This window comes from Coenobita brevimanus, chromosome 112 (genome assembly GCF_032717465.1).
Source record: "Coenobita brevimanus isolate Jiangsu-jjx chromosome 112, ASM3271746v2, whole genome shotgun sequence".
NCBI classification, from domain to species: domain Eukaryota; kingdom Metazoa; phylum Arthropoda; class Malacostraca; order Decapoda; family Coenobitidae; genus Coenobita; species Coenobita brevimanus.
The window spans coordinates 319,824-340,449 of NC_137065.1; the positions used below are offsets into that span (position 1 = coordinate 319,824).

Here is a 20,626-nt window from a genome sequence, read left to right on the forward strand (position 1 = left end):
ATACAGTATCAGTTGTATGAATTTATATTGGTATTATGCTCATGAATGTTTAATATTTGACCTCTTCATTATTAGTTTCCTGAGAGAACAGTTTCAGTGAGGGCTCTGAACTTGAAGGATACAGAAGTGCCTTTAGGAGGGTGCAACGAAATATCAAATGGGTGGTCATTTACTGAATCGGCACCTTTAATTGGTAAATTTTACAGTTTCCATCACCATGAAGGTTTATAAACACCTAATTACCTGAAATCCAGTCAGAATTTTGTGTTTAATTTAACAGTTCATAAAAAATCAGGATTCAGTGCAAAAACACGCTAGTTCGAGGAAGTGTTTCTCCTTTAGTTCAACAATTTGCCTTGGCAGACTTCTATTTTGTATAAATATTACCATGCACATACATTTATATGCACTGTGAATCAATATTTGTGCAATATAGAAGTTTACCAAATTATGGCGCCTGGTGGTTTGGTGGGTAATTACGGCGCTCCAAGTGGATTGAGCCGGTGCAGGTTTATATCCAAGGAGTGGTTTGGGTTTATTGCTCATGTAATGCCACTCAGGGATGAGTAAGGCAGGTCACTCTCATCTTAAAAGTCATGACCAACTTGCCTAGCCCCGGGCTCCTACGCTCCTCATGGGGCGACATAGGATTGGATGATGGATGGATGGATACAGAAGTTTGTGAAGGTACAGAATGTGGTGAAGTTTTTGGTGTATCAGATAGAACCAGGATTCTGGGAGCTTGAATGATGAGTGAATGGAAGCGTGGCCCGTTGGACTGGGCAAACTTGGCTGTCTGGTCCCTGCTGCTCCTCATCCTGCCCTAGGGTGGGAAAGGAGGTCCAGATGATGATGATGATAAGCTTGTCAGGGCGAGCTGACAATCTTAAGGAGAAATACCTGATAACTGTAGGATGTTTTCACTCTGAATCCTAATTTTATATCAATAGCTAAATTAAGCACAGTTTTTTTTACCAGATTTCTGATAATTAGGTGTGCATGAACATGTATCATGAAGAAAATTATATTTTCCTACTAAAAGTGTTGATTTGGTTAATGACTGCATTCCAGCACTAGAAACTTCCAATGAGTAGCAAGCCACCACTGCTTTCGTTTATTCTTATTTGCTGGTACACAGAGGAATAATTTCCCAAATGTAGTTTTGCCTGAGCTCTTACACACTGGGACAAAACACCAGCGATTATTCCTCGTCACTGGACATTCCTGGAGGTTAGAAATATGCACAGAATATGCAGGCAACACCTACACAAAGTCAGCTATGTTGCCTCAGTGTGAGTAGCGACGTCACGACCAATCAGAGGCCGTGTCACAGTCACATAATTATTCAGCAACTTTATTATTTTTTCATGTATTGGTGCATTTGGGGGGAAAAAATGATTGGCATAGTTATTTTCTGCATATTTTTTACCTACACAAATATCCTACTATAAAAAAATTTTGACTGGACACTCGTCAACTAACATTAGAGGTACGGTTGTGAGAGGCAGACCGAAAAAGACCTGGGATGAGGTCACTGAGTGTGACCTCAGGGATAAGGAACTGAATAGGGAAGGTGCCAGAGATCGACCAGCATAGAGAGACAGCATTGGGTGACCAAGGCCAACACATGCAAGCATGTTGGAGTCCTTAAAAGTAAACAAAATGAAATGAACTTAAACTGTCTTTACCAGGCAAGATGTCTTTAATGTACAATACCTTTAATGACTCAAGTGTGGCTTGCTTGAGGTTACAGGATCTCTTAGTGGGGCTGGTGGTGGGAGAGTTCTTGGGCATGCGTATCACAAACCTGTCCATATTTGTACACTACCACGCCTGTCCACCAACCCTTGCCTAACCACACAGCTCTGGAAAAACACACAAAACTTGCAGGTTTTCTTAGGTAGTAGATGGATGGTTACCACAGGCCCTAGGGGGTACAGTACTACCATCAAAATGACACATTGATACAAGCTTGGCACAGGTCTCCCTCAGTTTATGACTGGGTTACCTTTCTGGAAACCCAATTATAGAATAATTGATCAATCATAAACTGAATAAATTATAACATGGGTTCCATAGATATATGTTTTTGAAAATAGTCATCCATAAAAAAGAAAGATTTTTTTTTTTTTTTGTCCAGTCCAAGTTGCTAACACGTGTGCCCCCCATGGCTTGGGGAACAGCTAGTATCCAAGGGCACTCACTTGTCATCCTCCTCAAGAGCAAACAGACTGGGTGAGAAAGGGCAAAAGAAAGAGGCAGCAAGTGAGGTATGCAGTGCAGAGCATGGCAGAGATGTGCCACTTGCTAATGGTTTTAGCCAAGTCCTTGTTAATTCAATGTGGTGACTGTCGATGCTTTGGCTGGAAGGAGGAGGAGATTTTGGTCTGCCTACTACCCCTCTTCTTTGCATCATACATCTGCCAGTAGTGGTGAAGGCCCTGTTCAACCATAATTTTTATTAAGTGAGATGTTAAGGTCACTGGCCTACAGTTTTTACTGAGACCATCACTTCCTCCTTTGTGTATTGGGGATATAATTCCCATCTTTAATGCTGAAGGGACGAATTCCTGAGCAGAGTGACTTGTTCCACAGCAGTTGTAGTGGCACAGCCAGTTCTGTTTTGCACTCCTTCAACAACTTTGCGTGAAAACCATCTGGTCCAGCTGTCGTATTAGGTGGTATGTCATTTATGGCTGAGGTGAAGTCCTCAATGCTACCTGTATATCCGCCAAGAGGTGTTGTGGTGCTTATTGGCTGTCATTAAAGAAATCATCTGGGTTGTCTATTACACTCTCTTGCCTGGGTGCTTTAAATACACTTTCATATTGTGCCCTAAGCATCTCTGCCATCTTCTCTGGGTCATCTTCAAGCTCCCCTTCTGTATAACCCACCAACGGCATCACCTACTTATACTGGTGTTACCATTGTTCAGGCGACCAGCTGAAGCCCAACATCTACCCTTTACAGCTATAATAACAATCTCTAATAAATGGGAAAAAAAAATTATCCAGTGATAATCAACTTGCTTTGTCGTCAAGCCAAAGAACAATTAGTTTTCAATTAATCGCTCAAGCCATGTCATAAAGACTTACCTTGGTCAACCCTCCTGTACCGTATAAGTCCAAAAATTTCTAAGAAATTCTACACGATGAAGAACTTAAAATCACGAATACGACAATTTCCCACCAAAACAATCTGCGCGTTCGGGATTGTCTTGTTTCGACTCCCATGTTTATTTATTTATTTTACTAATTAGGCTTCTTTTTCTGTATAATATTTTTCTTCACCAGAGTTGGGTGATTTTTTTTTTCCCTTCTACAGCCAAGCTGTGTTTTCCAGATTGCCGCGGATTCCGCAGTCGAGGAGAGCTCTATAATATGAATGGGCTATCTGCGCAGCGAGCATGTTACTTTGGCTTTAGCTTGCTGTCTCTGTTTCGCTGTTGCTTCCTTAAGCTGCACAATGGACCATGTCACAATATTTTCCGGATTCATCAGCTGATTTCAAATGGCGCAGACGTCAGGCATGGTGCATAAACATGGCACAGCGCCACCCTGGGTCCTGGCACCGCCGCGCCGGGCGGGCAGTGGGCTACGCGGCGCTCGGCTCGAACACTTCTTTTTCCATAGAAGTTAGAGAAGATGATAATGAGGAGGAGGAGGAGCGGCAGGAGTAGGAGGAAAGTTAGAGCTTTGGGTAGAGTAACTCAATATTTTCTTTTTTCCTTTTTACGAAGCTGGAAAAGAAAGAAGGGGGATAGAGGACGGGGCGACGGGCTATTTTTGGGCTATCTTCTAAACAGACGGGCTAAAATTACGGGACGTAAGCCAACCGGCAAGATGGCGCTGTGCAAGGCTTTCACTTCCTCAGCTCTCCTTTCTGCATTTAATAATGGTCAGATATGGTTTTTGCTGTGATAAATAACTTAACACAGAGCTTCTTTACCTTAGGAGTTACTTGTTAGGTGGACTTTTGTGATAATATGTGAATATGTGGACAAGTTTGGAAAAGGCGCATTGGAAATTATCAGATAAGGACAGTTTTCTTAAAATGTTGCTTTTGATCGCTTTATGACCAGCTTAGAATGACATACATGTTATGATGATAATATGAAATTATAGCGCTTAGGCGTGTTATGACATTTCCAAAGGCTTATCCTGATTTAGTTCTATATTTTATACAGTATTTCACTGAGGCCTCCCCTATACTAAATGTAATGACCAAGAGTAGTCCGACAGGAGGGTTGATCTGACTAGTAACCAAGGAGACTCATGCCAAATTATGAAGGCTCATTGATTTTCTTGTAGTCCCGACAGTATTTAAGGTGTAGAAATGGCCCCCATTCAAGTTGTGGGAGCGGCCGGGTTTTGTCAGGTGAAAACACTGATTATAGAAGCAACTATAAATAATAAAATATCAGTCAAGGGAGGTACTATACGTTTAATTGCAACCCATGCTTCTCATAACATGAACCCAGTAGACTGCAGGCTGAAGTTGCCCTTTGCAACTCTTTTCCTCTTGGGGTTTGGGGAGCGGGGTGGCATAGTGGTAGAGCGCTGGACTCAAGATTGTGAGGTTGAGAGTTTGTGCCCTGCCCGGGTAGCTGCCTTTGCTGGGAGGGGTAGCACTCTCCTGTAACCCTAGCAGGGCTATGTGATCTATCTAGGTCTAGCTTGGGGAACTAATCCCTTTAAAAAATCCTCTTGGGGTTAGGGAGGGAGTTGGACATTTGTATCACCAGGCAATGGAGTAGCTGGGTTATGTCAGTGACAACATGAAGGTCTTCCTTAGGTAACAAGTGCTCGTGGGCCCTTTGGGCCCCTCGCACTCGTTCCTGCGGAGGGCCCTCGCTTTTATGTTCAGTTCTGGTGTAACATTGTCACTATCGGCCGTCAAGGTGACATCAAAGGGCCCTTGATGGTCCGTTTATGTGCTGTTCTAGTCCAACGTTGTCACTTGGATTTTTTGCAGCTAACCAGTTGATCGTGTTATTTGCAGTTTCAGGAATGGAACCCAAGTTGTACCAACGCAAGTCCGAAATACTTTAGTTGTACCTGTGGGCAAAAAATTCTAGAGTTCCTATGCTGGGCGCCGGGAGTGGCGTTTTTTGGTCAAAATGTGGTCGCTCATTAAATATAGAAAAGTTTTTCAGTCGTTATGGGACCAAGTTTTTTCACATCAGCAAATTTTTTGCGATTATGTGCCAATTTTGGTGCGATTTGAATGTGTAGTTTCGGCTGCCCAAAATACACACACACAGCTATTGCTATAGTATATTAGATGTCATTTATTACAGTCAAGCCTGTCGGGTATTCCATCCTCGTCTATGACATCAACTTCTCAAATCTGGGGGGTTCTTTTCTATGACATTTCTTTTGCAGATGTGTCAGGTTAGGGGTTGAGTTTGATTATGTTAGATCAGGTTAGGGTAACAAGAAAAAAAAAAAATGGCAGAAATTAGCCTCAAAATCATTCAGAATATGGGTAATTCCTTCCCCTAGTAAAAAAAATGAAAAAAATGACGTATTTCAGTTGATTTTGAGGAGTTTATTTTGTATTTGACTTCAGCCCCAAATAGGGGTTAGGGATCATTTGCAGTGGAAATTAATCTCTAAATCATTTGAAATAGGGGTAAATCCTACCCCTTAGTGAAAGAAAAAAAATAAAATGCTCCAACCATTGTAAACAACAAAAATTCTCTCTCTTATCCCAGGCCATAGAAAACTGCCAAATATAGCTTAACATTGGCCAGCCCCAGTAGTATCTTGGTCAGTTGATTGAAATATAGGGTCAGTAAAGATTTGCAAGTCCAGTCTCAGCCTCTCAGATTGAATTATCCAGCACTGTGTGTGTGAAATGGGTTAGGGTAAGGTAAATTAGGTACTGGTAATGATGGTAATGGTGATATTTCTTGCAGGAAGTGTGCGAGGGCTTGCCACCACTCCCCATTTGGCAGCAGCAGCAACAGCAGCCAAAAGCAAACCCTCCCTGAGTCGTCCAGGCCTGAAGAACATTGTGTTGGTGGATGGAGTGCGCACGCCCTTCCTTATGTCTGGCACCCAGTACCAGAAACTGATGCCACACGACCTGGGACGACAGGCACTCAAGTAGGCCCACACTTAGTCTCTTATGTACATATGTTGCCTGAAGTGGCTCCTCTTTCTTGGTTCGCCCGACTGACTAGTGTTTTCATTCATTGTATTTACAGGTATACCTCGATATACGTTACCCCTAGATGCGTTACCCCTCCTTAACAGTGGGGGTAGAAATGCCACAATGCCCCGCCTAACGATGACCAAACCCCGTTTAATGATGGGTTTGATTTTGTTTTACTGATTTTGATTATATTTTAGACTAAAATTGTGTATTTAGGTTGATTTATAAACTGTTTTTAGACTTAGATTATTGTGTTTTGGCCATAGGTGGGGTTAACATTGTCATCTGGGGGTACAGTTTACTAAATTTGATTTTTTTCCAGACTTATATTTGATGATTTTCAGATTTTATTTGTTGGTTTTAGTCAGTGGCGTACCCAGAAAGTTGAAAAGAGGGGGGCTTTTTTTTTTTTAAATCTTTTTAACTGTGCAGCCCATGACTTTGACAAGCGCAGCCAGCCCGTACAGCTGGGGGGTTCGGGGGGTTTGCATTAAGGCCAATTTTATGATCATTTTGAGGCCATATGGAATGGTAATATAGCATATTCTAAAGTCATTTTTAAGTACTCTGTGCCACTGAGTTATGATTCAGTCTCTCCAATAACCTTATACAGTACTACTAAAATTCAAACAGCTGTACAACTGTAATAAAATAATACCTATCTATCTATCTATAGCCCGACACCCTAATCCCGCAAAGGGTGGCCGCAGACAAAACACCTCCAAGTCGCTCTGTCACCCACCATTTGACTACCCTCCCCCCAACTCACCCCCCCCCTCCCTTTATACCTCTCAACTCCATCCCTCCACCTCATCCTTGGTCTACCCCTCCCTCCACCTCACCTACATACACCCTCTTAGTCAGTCTTTCATTCTCCATTCTCTCCACATGTCCAAACCACCTCAGTGTATTTCTCCTAATCTTCTCAACCACATCCACATCCACCCCGCAATGCTCCTTCATTTCTTCATTCGTCAACCTGTCCCTCCATGTCACTCCACATGCTCCTCTTAGGTAACTCATTTCCACTGCTCTCACTCTTGACTTGTTCCCCTCTTGCAAGGTCCATGCCTCGCTTCCATACGTCAGGGTAGGGATCACAATATGTTTGTTAATTATTAACATATGTGGCATATGTCAACCCTACGTAACTGCAAAAGATGAAAGGATACTAAAATAACCAAGCTAATCATGTACGATAGTTTTGTATTGCATAATTTACAGGTAAGGCCATGACAAGAAACTAGCCTACATTTTAAATTGTAGTAAGTGACTAAGGCCCATGTAGGCAAAAAAATAAATTAATTAATTAACTGTAATATTTGGAATAAAAATAAAACTTATGTAGGCAAAAAATACATTGTCATCTTTGGCATACTGATAACACCCATATGGGCAAGAAGCTAATGTTTGATGTACAAGTAAAGCACATTCAAGTACAAAAAATAACCTACAGTAATCACTAAACACTGCAGAATATTCTGACCCATTTTTGTGTACGCAAACTCCTCCTTTAAACACCTTTATTCATTGCAGAAGCTACACTTGCATTAAGGGGCATGGTAAGGAGGATTAACTTTTGAAATACGGCGTAAAAATATAAATGGTTGGTGAACTAGATGATGGAACGAATGCTAGCGTGTGTTTAAAAAGACACCCATGTTGTGACCTAGCGTGATCCGAGACTAAACGAATGACGATCACTTTCCTCGCCGATACTGAAAATGACTTTAGAATTACTTCCAACATATTTTTGGAACTTATTATTTTTAAATTTTGTCCGAATTAACAGAAATCCGGACCAAAGAGGTTCTACTGTAATAATGATGATGATGATGATGATGATGATGATGATGGCGATGGCAATGGCATTACAGGAGCCTGGTGTCACGCACAGGGATGGACAAGAGCTCAGTGGATTATATAGTCATGGGCACGGTCATCCAGGAGGTAAAAACATCCAACGTAGCGAGAGAGGCCAGCCTGGGTGCTGGATTCTCGGACAGGATACCTGCTCACACTGTCAGCATGGCATGCATCTCCTCTAATCAGTCTATTACCACATGTATGTATCTTAATCCAGTATCACACAGAGTACACAGTATATTAATATTGCATAAACACCTGCATCTTAGTTATATTGGTATAAAACCAAATGAATTTTTGATTTCCCCCTTCATTTACTACAGTATATTTCTTGCTTTATAACCACCTGCATTTTTATTTTTTTATGTGATTCTAAGTGTTTGTGATGCTTGTATTGTTAATGGACTAGAGAGGTTAACTATCTTTTGTAAACTTCATTAACCTACCTCTGCCCAATTCCAGGTGCTGGACTTATGCATGCTGGTGTATATGATGCGTGTGTTGCTGGTGGGGTGGAGTTCATGTCTGACGTGCCCATCAGACACTCACGAAAGATGAGAGAACTCCTGCTTAAGCTCAACAAGGCTAAAACTGCTGGTGAGTCTGCCCTTGTTTTAGTAAAAACTACGATGTTTATCTGAAGTATGTTGTGCAAGATAGAACCAAATACAGATGAATTGTAAATACTGTAGCTCCATGAATGAGCAGAGCCACATAAGCTGAATATACTGGAAATTGCTTGCACGAAAGGACAGAGGCTACCAGCATGGCCATGTAAACCATCCATCTATCCATCTGTCATCCAATCCTACGTTGCCCCATGAGGAGCGTAGAAGCCCGGGGCTAGGCAACTTAGTCCTGATATTTAAGATGAGAGTGACCAGCCTCACTTATCCGTGAGTGGCATGATATGAGCAATAAACCCAAACCATCCCTTGGATATAAACCTACGCAGGCTTAATTCGATTGGCACGCCTTGATTACCCCCTAAACCACCAGGTGCCATAATTTGGTTATATGGTTACCACCCAGTGCAGTAAATGGTTTCCTGGTGTACAGGAAACCATTTGGCTTGTCACTCAGTGTAGTCACGCATAGGCAGAAGGAAGAGGAAAGAATGAAGGAAAGAAAGATGGAAGAGGGAGTGTAAAGTCGCTCATAGGCAGAATGAAGAGTGAATGAAGGAAAGTCAGACAATGGAGGAAGGAAGAGAGGAAAGGGCAGGCACTGGAGAGCAGCACTACATTGATTGAGTTGATGGTGAGCGCCCCCACCAACCACATAGAAACACTGGGTAGTTAGTGAGTTGTGTTGTACAGTAGGAGTCCAACTGTATTGGTGAATGGGACTCTGAAGCCTCTCAGGAAATTACAGAAGTCCTTTGAAGATGACCCTAAACTAAACTTTGTGCTGCTTTCGTAGCACAGCAAAATGCTTTTCTACAAGTTTAAGAGCTAAGATGTTCTGTTCACCCTATTGAAACCCAGAGTGCTAGATGATTAGCAGATTAGCCTTAGATTCCTCAGGTGGTGTAGTAGAAACACCAAGTGGGCAGGTGTACAGGATTTGAATATATAGAATTAAGTTTTATGTGTGTGTTTGTGCAGGTGCCCGTCTGAGCCTGTTGTCACAGCTGTCCATGAAGCATCTGATGCCAGATCTGCCGGCAGTGGCTGAGTTCTCCACCAATGAGACCATGGGACACTCCGCCGACCGCCTGTCTGCTGCATTCAAGGTAACCGCCATTTATACACACAGTGTTATTCACTATGTAAGGAGGAGCATTGTTTATCTGCATGGAACTTAAAAATTAGTGTGAATAATGAAGTGTAAGTAATGTAATTCATTATTATCATACAACTGCACAGTACAGTGTATGGTGTGCAGGTGTTACAAGAGGAACAAGCTGAGTTTGCCCTTCCATGCCACTTTCTTATCATAATTTGTAGAGCCTACATCACCCCATCCTTTGGGTAAAAAAAAAAAAGATTGGGATGGTGATGATGATGATGATACGCATTTTCAGATATCGAGAGAGGAACAAGACGACTTTGCATTGCGTTCCCACACACTGGCACACAAGGCACAGGAGGCAGGACATTTGAGTGACTTAATCCCATTCAAAGTGCCCGGAGTAGACCAGGTGGTGGAGAAGGATAATGGTATTCGAGTGTCGACCCCGGAGCAGATGGCGAAGTTGCGTCCTGCCTTTGTCAAACCCCATGGCACGATCACCGCTGCTAATGCATCATACCTGGTTAGTTAGTGTACTCATCTGTCTCTTCATATATCAGTGTATCTGTTGTAGTTAAGTGTCCATCCCAGAGTAAATGGCAGTTTCATCCTCAATCATCAAACCCCACAAGACAATTAGCAATGCCAATACATCATACTTGGTCAGTCAGTGAAAACCCTCTTCCTTTCTCCAAGTTAGCTCCTGTTCTTCCTGCCCTGCTTTTCAAGTCCTTTACAGTTCTGTTCATTATGTACAGTACATCTTTGTCATACACCTTCAGATATACTCGACCCTCCATTTCCCGTACCCTGAATTCCAAGATTTCTGATTTCACGGACACGGGCTGAGGCCAGACAATATTATCAAATGCTGGACAAATACCCATACAAGTCTGGGATTCTCACAAAAGTTAAGAAGGTTTTGACTCAATAAAGGCCACTTGTAACACACACAAGAAGATATATTCATACATGAAAAGCATTATGGCCACCATCCTGCTTCACCCCACCAGTTCCTAACTTGTAGCAGTGTCCTATTTGCCTCTTACCTTTCTCAAATGCCACTATAATTAATTGATTGCATAACACAGTAAAATTTAAGCAAGGCTTGGACTCAATAAAACTCATAAGTAATTTTTAAAGAATATTTTCTTACGGACAGTCAGTGGGATCCATTCCTACTCACTTAGCTCACCTGACTCGGTAAGACCAAATACTGAATGGGCACTTTTCATTGGAAAATATATTATTTTTTTTCACCACAGAGGCTCATACACACCTGATTATCTGAAATCCATTTAAAAAATTGTACTTAATATAAATTTTAAATCTAGGTTTTAGAACTAAAATGTGCCAGTGTTAGCAGATGTTTCCCCTTGAGATCATCAGCATGCATTGACAGCCTTGTTTTGCATATTTATTTAGTTTGAGTACCAAAAAATGTATGTGCATTGTAAATCGATATTTATACAAAACAAAAGTCCGTCAAGGTGAGTTGTTAGGCTAGAGACAAAACACTTCTGCTAACTTTAAGAAATTTTTGCTCTGATTTCTGGTTTTCTATTAATTATTATATTAAGCACAAATTTTTTACTGTATTTCAGATAATTAGGTGTGCAGACCTTTATGGTGATACAGATTAAAATATTTTCCCATTAAAAATTGCCGATTCAGTCCAAGATCGAGGTCACATTCAGTGATTGCGTGTTTGTATCTTGGTCAGGTGATGTGTGGTTGGCGCACCTTGTGATGTTCCATTCCTTGTTCATTTTCCTCAGCTTTCTGAACTTCTATCATAATCCTCCCCATTCTCGTCAACAGCTCCCCAACCAACCGTTCTTAGGGTTGCAGCTAACACAATACCGTTGTTGTTTTATTGTTATTGTGTTAGTCATTATTTTATGTACTGTGTATGTTAGTTATGTTGGAATGGGTAGCCTACATTCCAGAATGATCTAGAATATCGGAAGAATTGCCAGACAATATTGGAGAATTCGGACAAAATATGGTAAAAGTCCGGGGATGGTATGTAGGGCTGGACATTTGCGATTCCTAGACTGGTCCCCCCCCCCCCAAAGTCCGGGAAGTGGAGGGTCGAGTGTACACTGAAGATATTAAACAGCTCACTTACCTTCATATATGTTATACTTCAGACTGATGGGGCCTCAGCCTGCCTGATCTGCACTGAGGAGAAAGCTAAACAGATGGGGTGGAAGCCAAAAGCATACATCCGGGACTTCACTTATGTTTCTCAGGACCCAAAGGATCAGCTTCTCCTTGGTCCTACCTATGCCACACCTAAGGTACTCTATGTACACCTCCTGGAATAGAAATGTGTGCACAGGGTTGGGTCCAAGTACCCAGAAATTTTTCAAGTACAAGTATAGCCTTTTTCCAATTTACGTAAGTCCAAATCCAAGTACATGTAATTGTGCTTAAGTACAAGTACTTTATACCATACAAAAGTGCTCCTGTTTCGAAGAAGGAAATTAAATGATTGTCACATTCTAAAGGTTAAGTTATTAAGGTAGAAAGTAGCGTATTAGAATATAAGTATACTGTACTTTATTAATCAAACCATTTCTTCTATGACAGAATATTAAGTCTACTTAATAATACCTTTATAATGTCCAATAGAATATATAAATTTTTGTTAAATATAATGAACTTGATTGTACTTGAAAGTACTTGGTATTTTTTCAAGTACTTAGGATGTAAGTACAAGTACAACCAAAATTTTAAACTCCAAGTACAAGTACATGAAAAACTGTACTGGTACTTTAGTTCAAGTACCAGTTACAAGTACTGTACTTGGACCCAACCCTGGCACATGTACTTATGTTCAGAGAAAGGATCTATTTTAAGATTCGTGTTGGGATGGGTATGGAGTACTGTAGTTAAGCTTTGTAGTGATAATTAAGCTAATGGTTAGGATGATGATGATTGCATACATCAGCACTAATATGGACAGTACATCCATCAGGCCAGGATTCTTGGGGCATAAATGATGAGTGAATGATTGACTTTGTTGGATATGTTTATGTGAAGCTACAGAACGTGGTGAATGTTTTTGACGTGTCCAATAGAGCCAGGATTCCAGGGGCTGGAATGATGAGTGAATGGAACCGTGGCCCATAGGACTGGGCAAATTTGGGCTGTCTGGACATTGCTACTCCCTCACCCTGCCCTAGGGTGGAAAAGGAGGTCCGGATGATGATGATGATGAACAATTGTCACATTTCACTGGACATGCTGTTGATAAGTTACTGTGCAGTATGTTGTTCCTTCTCATTTCTTGCATTCTGTATCTTGCCTCACCCTATCCTAGGTGGGGAAAGAAGTTAGGATGTTGATAAAGGTGCACAAAGGAGAGCAAACAGCAACACACATTTTTGATCTTTTTGAGGCAGTTTGATAGGGCACCATAGGGTGGGAAAGGAGGTCTCAGTGACGATGATGATATAACTAATGTAGTTATTCTAGAGTCATCATCATCATCATCATCCAGACCTCTTTTCCCACCCTAGGGCAGGGTGAGGAGTAGCAATGTCCAGACAGTCCAGATTTGCCCAGTCTAGAGTCATAGCCAAGAATACCAAAGTAGGAAGGATGGTGGTGACTGACTATTACCTCTCAGGTATTGGAGAAAGCAGGTCTGAAGCCAACGGACATTGACGTCTGGGAGGTCCATGAGGCATTTGCTGGCCAGGTGTTAGCCAACCTGAAGGCTATGGACTCAGACTGGTTTGCCAAAAATTACCAGGGACGTTCTGAGAAGGTTGGAGCCCCACCCATGGACAAGCTTAATATGTGGGGTGGATCGCTTTCCATCGGACATCCATTTGCAGCCACAGGTAAGTGCAGGGATTTATGTTGTCACAGAAATTGTAGTGATTAGATGGATGTGTAGTGCATCCTTGAATGGAAGGCCTAGGGAAGTAGGATTGTGACTGAAGAGTTGAGATAAAGGATGGGACTTGAGAGGTTAGACTGAGATGGTTTAGGCATGTTGCGAGGATGGAAGATGACATTTGGGTGCAGAAGGTGGTAAGTGTAAAACGCTGGGGGTAGGGTTGTGAAAATCTATCTGTCTATCTATATACCTAGGCTGCTTCCCCCAAGGAAAGGGAGGTAGCCGAGACAGGACGACTCACTTACAAAAAAAAACCTAGGATAAGGTTATAAAGTCTGAATTCAGGAATAAGAGAGAGAATAGGGGGGCTGCCAGAAATTGTGGAGCGTGGAGAACCTCCATTAGGTGACCAAGGCCCACATACGCAAGCATGTTGGAGTCTGTATATGGTATGATGATACAGTGATTGCTCTAGGCCCATCTGGATGTGAACCTGGCAGATTGCAGTCTGAACTCGCCCTCCTGTAGTTGGGGATTGTTGTTGTGGACTCAGGTTAATCTGAATATAAACCTGGTGGACAGGATGAAGTTGCCCTTTTTCTGTTGTCCACCACCCTTCTCTTGCCTCGTGGGAAACTGGGAGGGGAGCCGAGGGATTTTCATATAACTGGGCAACAAAGCTGCCCAGCCATGTTGGTACCAACAGGTGGTGATATCTGTTTCCAGCACAATTAAATAATGTGACAGAAAAAGAACTGAACGCAACTTGATCCTCTGACCCTGAGTGTACGTGTGGACATGTATGGCGACCCGACATTAATAAAAATATTTTTTAACAGGTGTGCGGCTGATGATGCACTCTGCCCACCGTCTCATCAAGGAAGATGGTCAACTCGCCTTCATCACTGCCTGTGCTGCTGGTGGCCAGGTGAGTTCACATGGTATTTTTATATGCTTTTAAAACTGACATAATTACATGAGTAGCATGTAAGACTGTTAGAGATACAGCATGGTATATTTAGAAATGAACTATAGTATGTTCACCTTAACTACTATCTATCTATCTGTTGTTAACTTCTGTCTATCTATCTATTGCCAGAAGCCTCAATCACATAAGGGGTGCCCACAGACAAATTGCCTCCATGTTGCCCTGTCCAATGCCATTTCACAGCCCTGCTCCCAGCTCATACCCTCCTCTCTCATATATGGTATTCCTCCACTCCATTCCCCCCATCTCATCCTCAGCTGGCCTCCCCCTCCACTTCACTTTCATACACTCTCCTCGTTAGTCTCTCGCTCTCCATTCTCTCCACATGGCCAAACCACCTCAGTGTATTTCTCGTAACGCTTTCTATCACATCCACATCCACACCACAACGCTCCTTCACTTCCTCATTTGTCAGTCTGTCTCTCCATGTAACTCCATATGCTCCTCTCAGATAACTTATTTCCATTGCTCTCACTTTTGACTTCTGTTCATCCAACAAGGTCCAAGCTTCACTTCATACATTAGGTTTGGTATCACAGTACTGTCATGCAGTGAATTTTTTACTTCCATGTTCACTTCTCTGTTCCCTATCACTTTTTCCAAAGAACCAGCAACCATTCTTTCATGTTGTACCCTTTCAAGCACTTCACCCTCCAAACTTCTGTCCTTACTCATCACACTACCTAAGTACTTACATGAACTCACATTTTCCAGTTCCTCCTCATCCAGCCATACTGTACATTCAGTGGCTTCATTTCTCTTGGAGACTATAAGTTACTGATCCCTACATTCACCTTTAGATTCCATTTCTTACACACACTCCCAAACTCATTCACCAAACCTTGTAGTTTCCCTTCATCTTGACTTAACAATATAGTATCATCTGCAAACTACAGTACAGGGAGTTTCCAAACTCTGCCTTCTCTCATTAGGGTTGCTCCAACATCCACTGCCCTAGCTTGTACCTCTTTTATAACCCCATCCATATACAGATTGAACAACCAAGGGACATGACTCATCCCTGTTTTAGTCCAACATTCAGATAAAAAAAATTCACTTAGTTCACTATCCACACACATTGCAACCTTAGCACCCTCATACATATTCTTCACAGCATTTAACAACCTTCCATTTACTCCATATATTCCTAATACTTTCCACAGTCCTTTTCTATTCACCGTGTCAAATGCTTTCTCCAAATCCATGAAGGCTGCATTCAGTTTCTTTCCCTTCTCTAGAAAAATTCCCACTAAAGACTTAAGAATGAATCTCTGATCTACACAACCTTTTCCTTTCCTAAACCTCCCTGTTCATCTTCAACTAATTCCTCTGTTATTTCCCTAACTCTGTCATTAAGTATCCTACCATATACTTTCCGGTGACACTAAGAAGACAAATGCCCCTATGATTACCACACACTTTTTTCCCTTTTACTTTGTAAAGGGGAATAATTATACCTGACTTTCAATCCTTCAGGACTCTGTCTTCCTCCCTGGCCAGTCTACACATCTTCCATATCCGTTCTACTACTATCTCTCCCCCATGCTTCAGCATTCCAATACACACTTCATCATTACTTCCACTACCTCCATGCTGCTGATTTCTTCTCATCTTCCTCCTTCCAGCCATTCCCCTGCTACTTATACTTGCATTACTTTTAGGGATGTGCCGATAGTATCGGTATCAGTAGTATTGGCCTTTTTTTTTTTGTAGTATCAGTATCGGCAAGGTAAAAATATGACCAATACTCCAATACTTTTCTGGTTTATTATGTGATTCAAGACACGTATGTTTCGTGACACTGATAAACAGATGGTTATGATATTATATTACATTATAATTACATGCATGATGTAGCATTATCATATATCAGTATTATATGTCGATTACCATATTGCTTCTGCATTAACAACACTCACGTTACCAGTATCAAATAAATAAAATCAAAATAAAAACGTATCAGTATCAGTATCGGCAAAGTATCAGCCATTTGTTAGTATCGGTATCGGCTGAAAAGTGGGTATCGGTATCGGCCAACATCTTGGTATCAGCACATCTCTGATTACTTTCTGTCTCTTTGTTCAGCAATTCCTTAAAGTGTTCTCACCATCTGCTCACTATTTCTCCTTTATCTGCTAGCAATCAACCAATTTTATCTTTCACTCCCTGGCTTACTTCTTTGTCACCCTAACTCACTTTACCTCTCTCCAGAACGTTTTCTTACATTCTCTCCACTTTACACTCAGATTCCTTCCAAATGCTTCACCCACTTTCTTCTTGTTCTCTCTTACTAATCCTTTCTCTTCCTCTCTACAGATAATTCTTTCTTCCATTTCTCGACTTTCTCCATGCCCACTTCTCGTCCACTCATTATATGATTTCTTCTTTTGCACCACAGCCAGTCTCACCTCTTCATTCCACCATGCTGTTCCTTGCACCCCCTTCCGTTTTCTCTTCACCCCACACACTACCTCACGTGCTGCACAGATTTCTCCCAAGAATATCTTGCACAAACCTTCCACGTCCCCTATCTGCTCCAGATCATATTTACCCACTCACTCCTCCACTTCTCGCTTATATTCAGCCTTTTTTCCATCCTCTTGCAACCTTTGTACCTTCCTTGTGTGGACTACTTCCTCCTGTCCTTCCCTTCTGCTACTCCTCCATTTCATTTGAACCTTGACTTTCACCACCACCAAGTGGTGGTCAAAAAGTCTACTCTCCCAACCTCTGTATGCTCTTGCATCCATTACACACTTGCTCATTTTGTCATCCACACACACAGACACAGTCATTCATTCCCTTCCATTCATTCAATTCACCACGCACCCTTCTCATCATTCACCATGTATACCAGTCATTTTGCAACTTACTTACAGTAATATCCTTTCCATGGCACATCTTTGTAACTGGCATTGTATTCTAGTGTTAATTGTTACAACTTAACATTCAAGATGGAGAGATTGCAGTAGGTCAAGTTAAAGTTAAATGAAATTAGTATGGAAGAGGCATCAGGAAGTTCCTTAACCAATAAGAATACATACCGAGCTTGTTAATTAATGTACTGTAAGGAATCCTTTCTTTGACAGGGTGTTGGTATGCTGGTGGAGCGATATCCTGGAGCCACTATATAAGGGAAGCACTGCCGGTCGATCCTGCTGTTGCATTGCCAAAACCCCATAGCCTTCCCTTTACTGTGGGTTTTATACAGTATAGCATTTTCTGTAATTACTGAATGACAGATACCGTACTGTAATGCAGCACTTCATTATGTATACTATATTTTGGTAACTGTTAATTCCAAGTTCGAAGTCATTGATCCCTATATTTGATTCCATTACTCTTTCCTAATATGATGTACAGTAAACAGCTACCTATTATACATTAGTCACTACTCGTTATACAATGAGGTTACGTCAGGTCATACCTTAATGAATAACGATTTTATCGTAAATTGGGAGATTGAAACACATTATAAAAAGGGGGTTACGTCAACTCAGCTTCCCAAAGTCACCTACCCAAGACTGAAACAAAAATGGCAACCCACTTTAATCACTTCCTGTGTCGGTCCAAGTCGTCTCCAAGACCAAAACAAACACTATTACTCCAATACAGACGGCGTTACTCATGTACTGTAAATTATTGCAACAGCACAACAATCACACTTGCATAACATTGGCCTGGTGCTACACGATGTATAAGCTTACTGTAGCACGATGCTTGGCCGAGAGATGACAGTAGCAGGGGCACATGTGAATGAGTGGAAGAGACGGGGCTTTGAAGGGGTGGCAGGACTGCAACCGAACCAAAACAATGCTCTGCACGCTGGGGCCGCCATCTTGCCGGAGACAAGCGACTGTCGCCTTGCGTATGCCTGGCACTTTGTATGAAATTTTCCAAGGGCAATATTGTTATAACAGGAAATTCTCACAAATCGGATTTTGGGGTGGAACTTTTGTTATCGTTGTAGCGAATTATCGTATACCGAATCAACGTATAACGAGTAGTGACTGTACCAATATTTCAGACCCATATATTGAGTTACACTGGTTTGGTCTGTCAAGGCCAAGTCCTGTTTGGGATTCTTAGTTGGGAGCAAGACATCAGATATTATAGGAATAAGTATGCAATTATCAATGCAAATATATATATAGTGTACAATTAGATAATGAATGTACAGTAATTACCAATAAAACTTTTTCATCAGCTTGTAAATAGTGTACATTCATGTGTGTGATAGCTTGTACTGTATTTTTGTACATGTCTAAAATCATATATGTAACGGATGGTAGACTTGGCTTTCAGTTACACCTATTACATCCATCCATTCAAAATATACTGCCCCATCAGAAGCATAAGAGCCCAGGACCAGACTACATTGACAAGGCATATAAGAGTAATCAGTTGCCCATCCCTGAGTGGCATTATTGACAGCCAAGAATCCAAAACACCCTATGGGCTTAAGACCAGTAAATGCCACATCTGGCTGATGTGTCTTAATCTATTAGACCAGGGGTGGGGAACGTCCAGCCTTCAGGCCGTATAAGGCCCACAAGACCATTTGATTAGGCCCACGAGGCAATTCATAAATGCAATTTCATAAACTCATGAACGAATATATATAAATATGTATATGTGTGTGTGTGTGTGTGTGTATATATATATATATATATATATATATATATATATATATAAATAACGTATATGTGTATGTATACATATATGTGTATGTATATGTATATGTGTATGTGTATATATATATATATATATATATATATATATATATACTGTTATGTACTGGGCTACAGTTAATTTTAAGTTGATAATTTTGTATGGCCCATGAATGATGTTAAAAATTTCCTAATGGCCCTTAATAGGAGAAAGGTTCCCCACCCCTGCATTGGACCAACAGGCATCTAACTGATTACTGTACAGTATATGATTACCAGCCAATTATTAGTGGTTACCTGATGTGCAGGGAAACATTTGGCATTTGTCACTCACTGTAAAGTCATCTAATAGCACTAAATCAAGTGAGTGGATGGTGGGTGGCCTCATCTACCACTTTCAAATTATAACAATCCAATAACTCAGCTGCGTAAAAAGGTGGCATACAATTTAATGAAAATATCAAAGACTGTACAAGCACTTTTTTGTAGTGAATAATGTACATTAATTTTACATATTCCTGACAAGACAAGGGCCTATAAAGTCATCTGTGAAAAAATACTGACATTTTTGATGACATTAAACAAACTACTGTACAGCAAATTTTCATATTGTAATTTAGAGTACAGTATCTTTACTATTCATATTTGCTATGTAACAGTTTTAAAAATTTGTTAAGCTAAATGTACATAGGTACAGGGTAAGTCCTGTGGTTCCCTCTAGGAAAAGGTTATTTTCCAATTGTGCTGAATACATATTGATGACAGAACAGTCTCTACTGGTATCCAGTTATATCAGGACATGCATGGTGTTCAAAAATGGCTTACCACATTTCATGCTCTACTGAAAACTGAGTAAATATATCGGAAAAAGTTGTTTATCTGTTGCTATTGCTAGACTCCATAATCCCACAAGGGGAACAATCGCCTCCATGCTGTTGTCCTCTGCCATTTGGCTGCCCTTCTTCCACCTCATACACACCATCCATCGTATATCTCCACTCTGTCCCTTCGCCTTATTTTGCTCTCCTCTTCCTCCTCTCTCCCTCCACTCCTATATTTTCATGCTCCATTCTCCACATAGCCAAATCATCTCAAAGTATTTCTCAACATTTTCAGTCACGCCACATCAACACCATAATGCTCTTTTACTTCTTCATTTGTTTGTCTCTCTCTCCATGTGGCTTCATAAGCTCTTCTCAACTAACTTCTTTCCATGTGCTCTCTCAAGTATAAAATTTAGTAAGTTCCTACCTCAGCTACAACTAGCATGTGTGGTGGATATGACTGACATTCCATGAGGCTATCTTGCCACATCCACACCATTTAAAGGTATTAAAATGAATTACAGTAAGTTGC

At 41.2% G+C, this 20,626-nt stretch overlaps 1 protein-coding gene across 1 annotated transcript; it reads left to right on the forward strand.

The window, feature by feature from the left end:
• Positions 1 to 3,831: 3,831 nt before the first annotated feature.
• On the forward strand, positions 3,832 to 19,147 carry Mtpbeta (mitochondrial trifunctional protein beta subunit). The gene is made up of 10 exons (XM_080286627.1): positions 3,832 to 3,897; positions 5,921 to 6,110; positions 8,037 to 8,224; positions 8,488 to 8,622; positions 9,633 to 9,760; positions 10,052 to 10,282; positions 11,913 to 12,062; positions 13,397 to 13,613; positions 14,452 to 14,540; positions 17,690 to 19,147. Exons 1-10 carry the CDS (start codon positions 3,843 to 3,845, stop codon positions 17,732 to 17,734), a joined length of 1,428 nt encoding a protein of 475 aa, XP_080142753.1. The 5' UTR covers positions 3,832 to 3,842; the 3' UTR covers positions 17,735 to 19,147.
• The last annotated feature ends 1,479 nt before the right edge of the window (positions 19,148 to 20,626 follow it).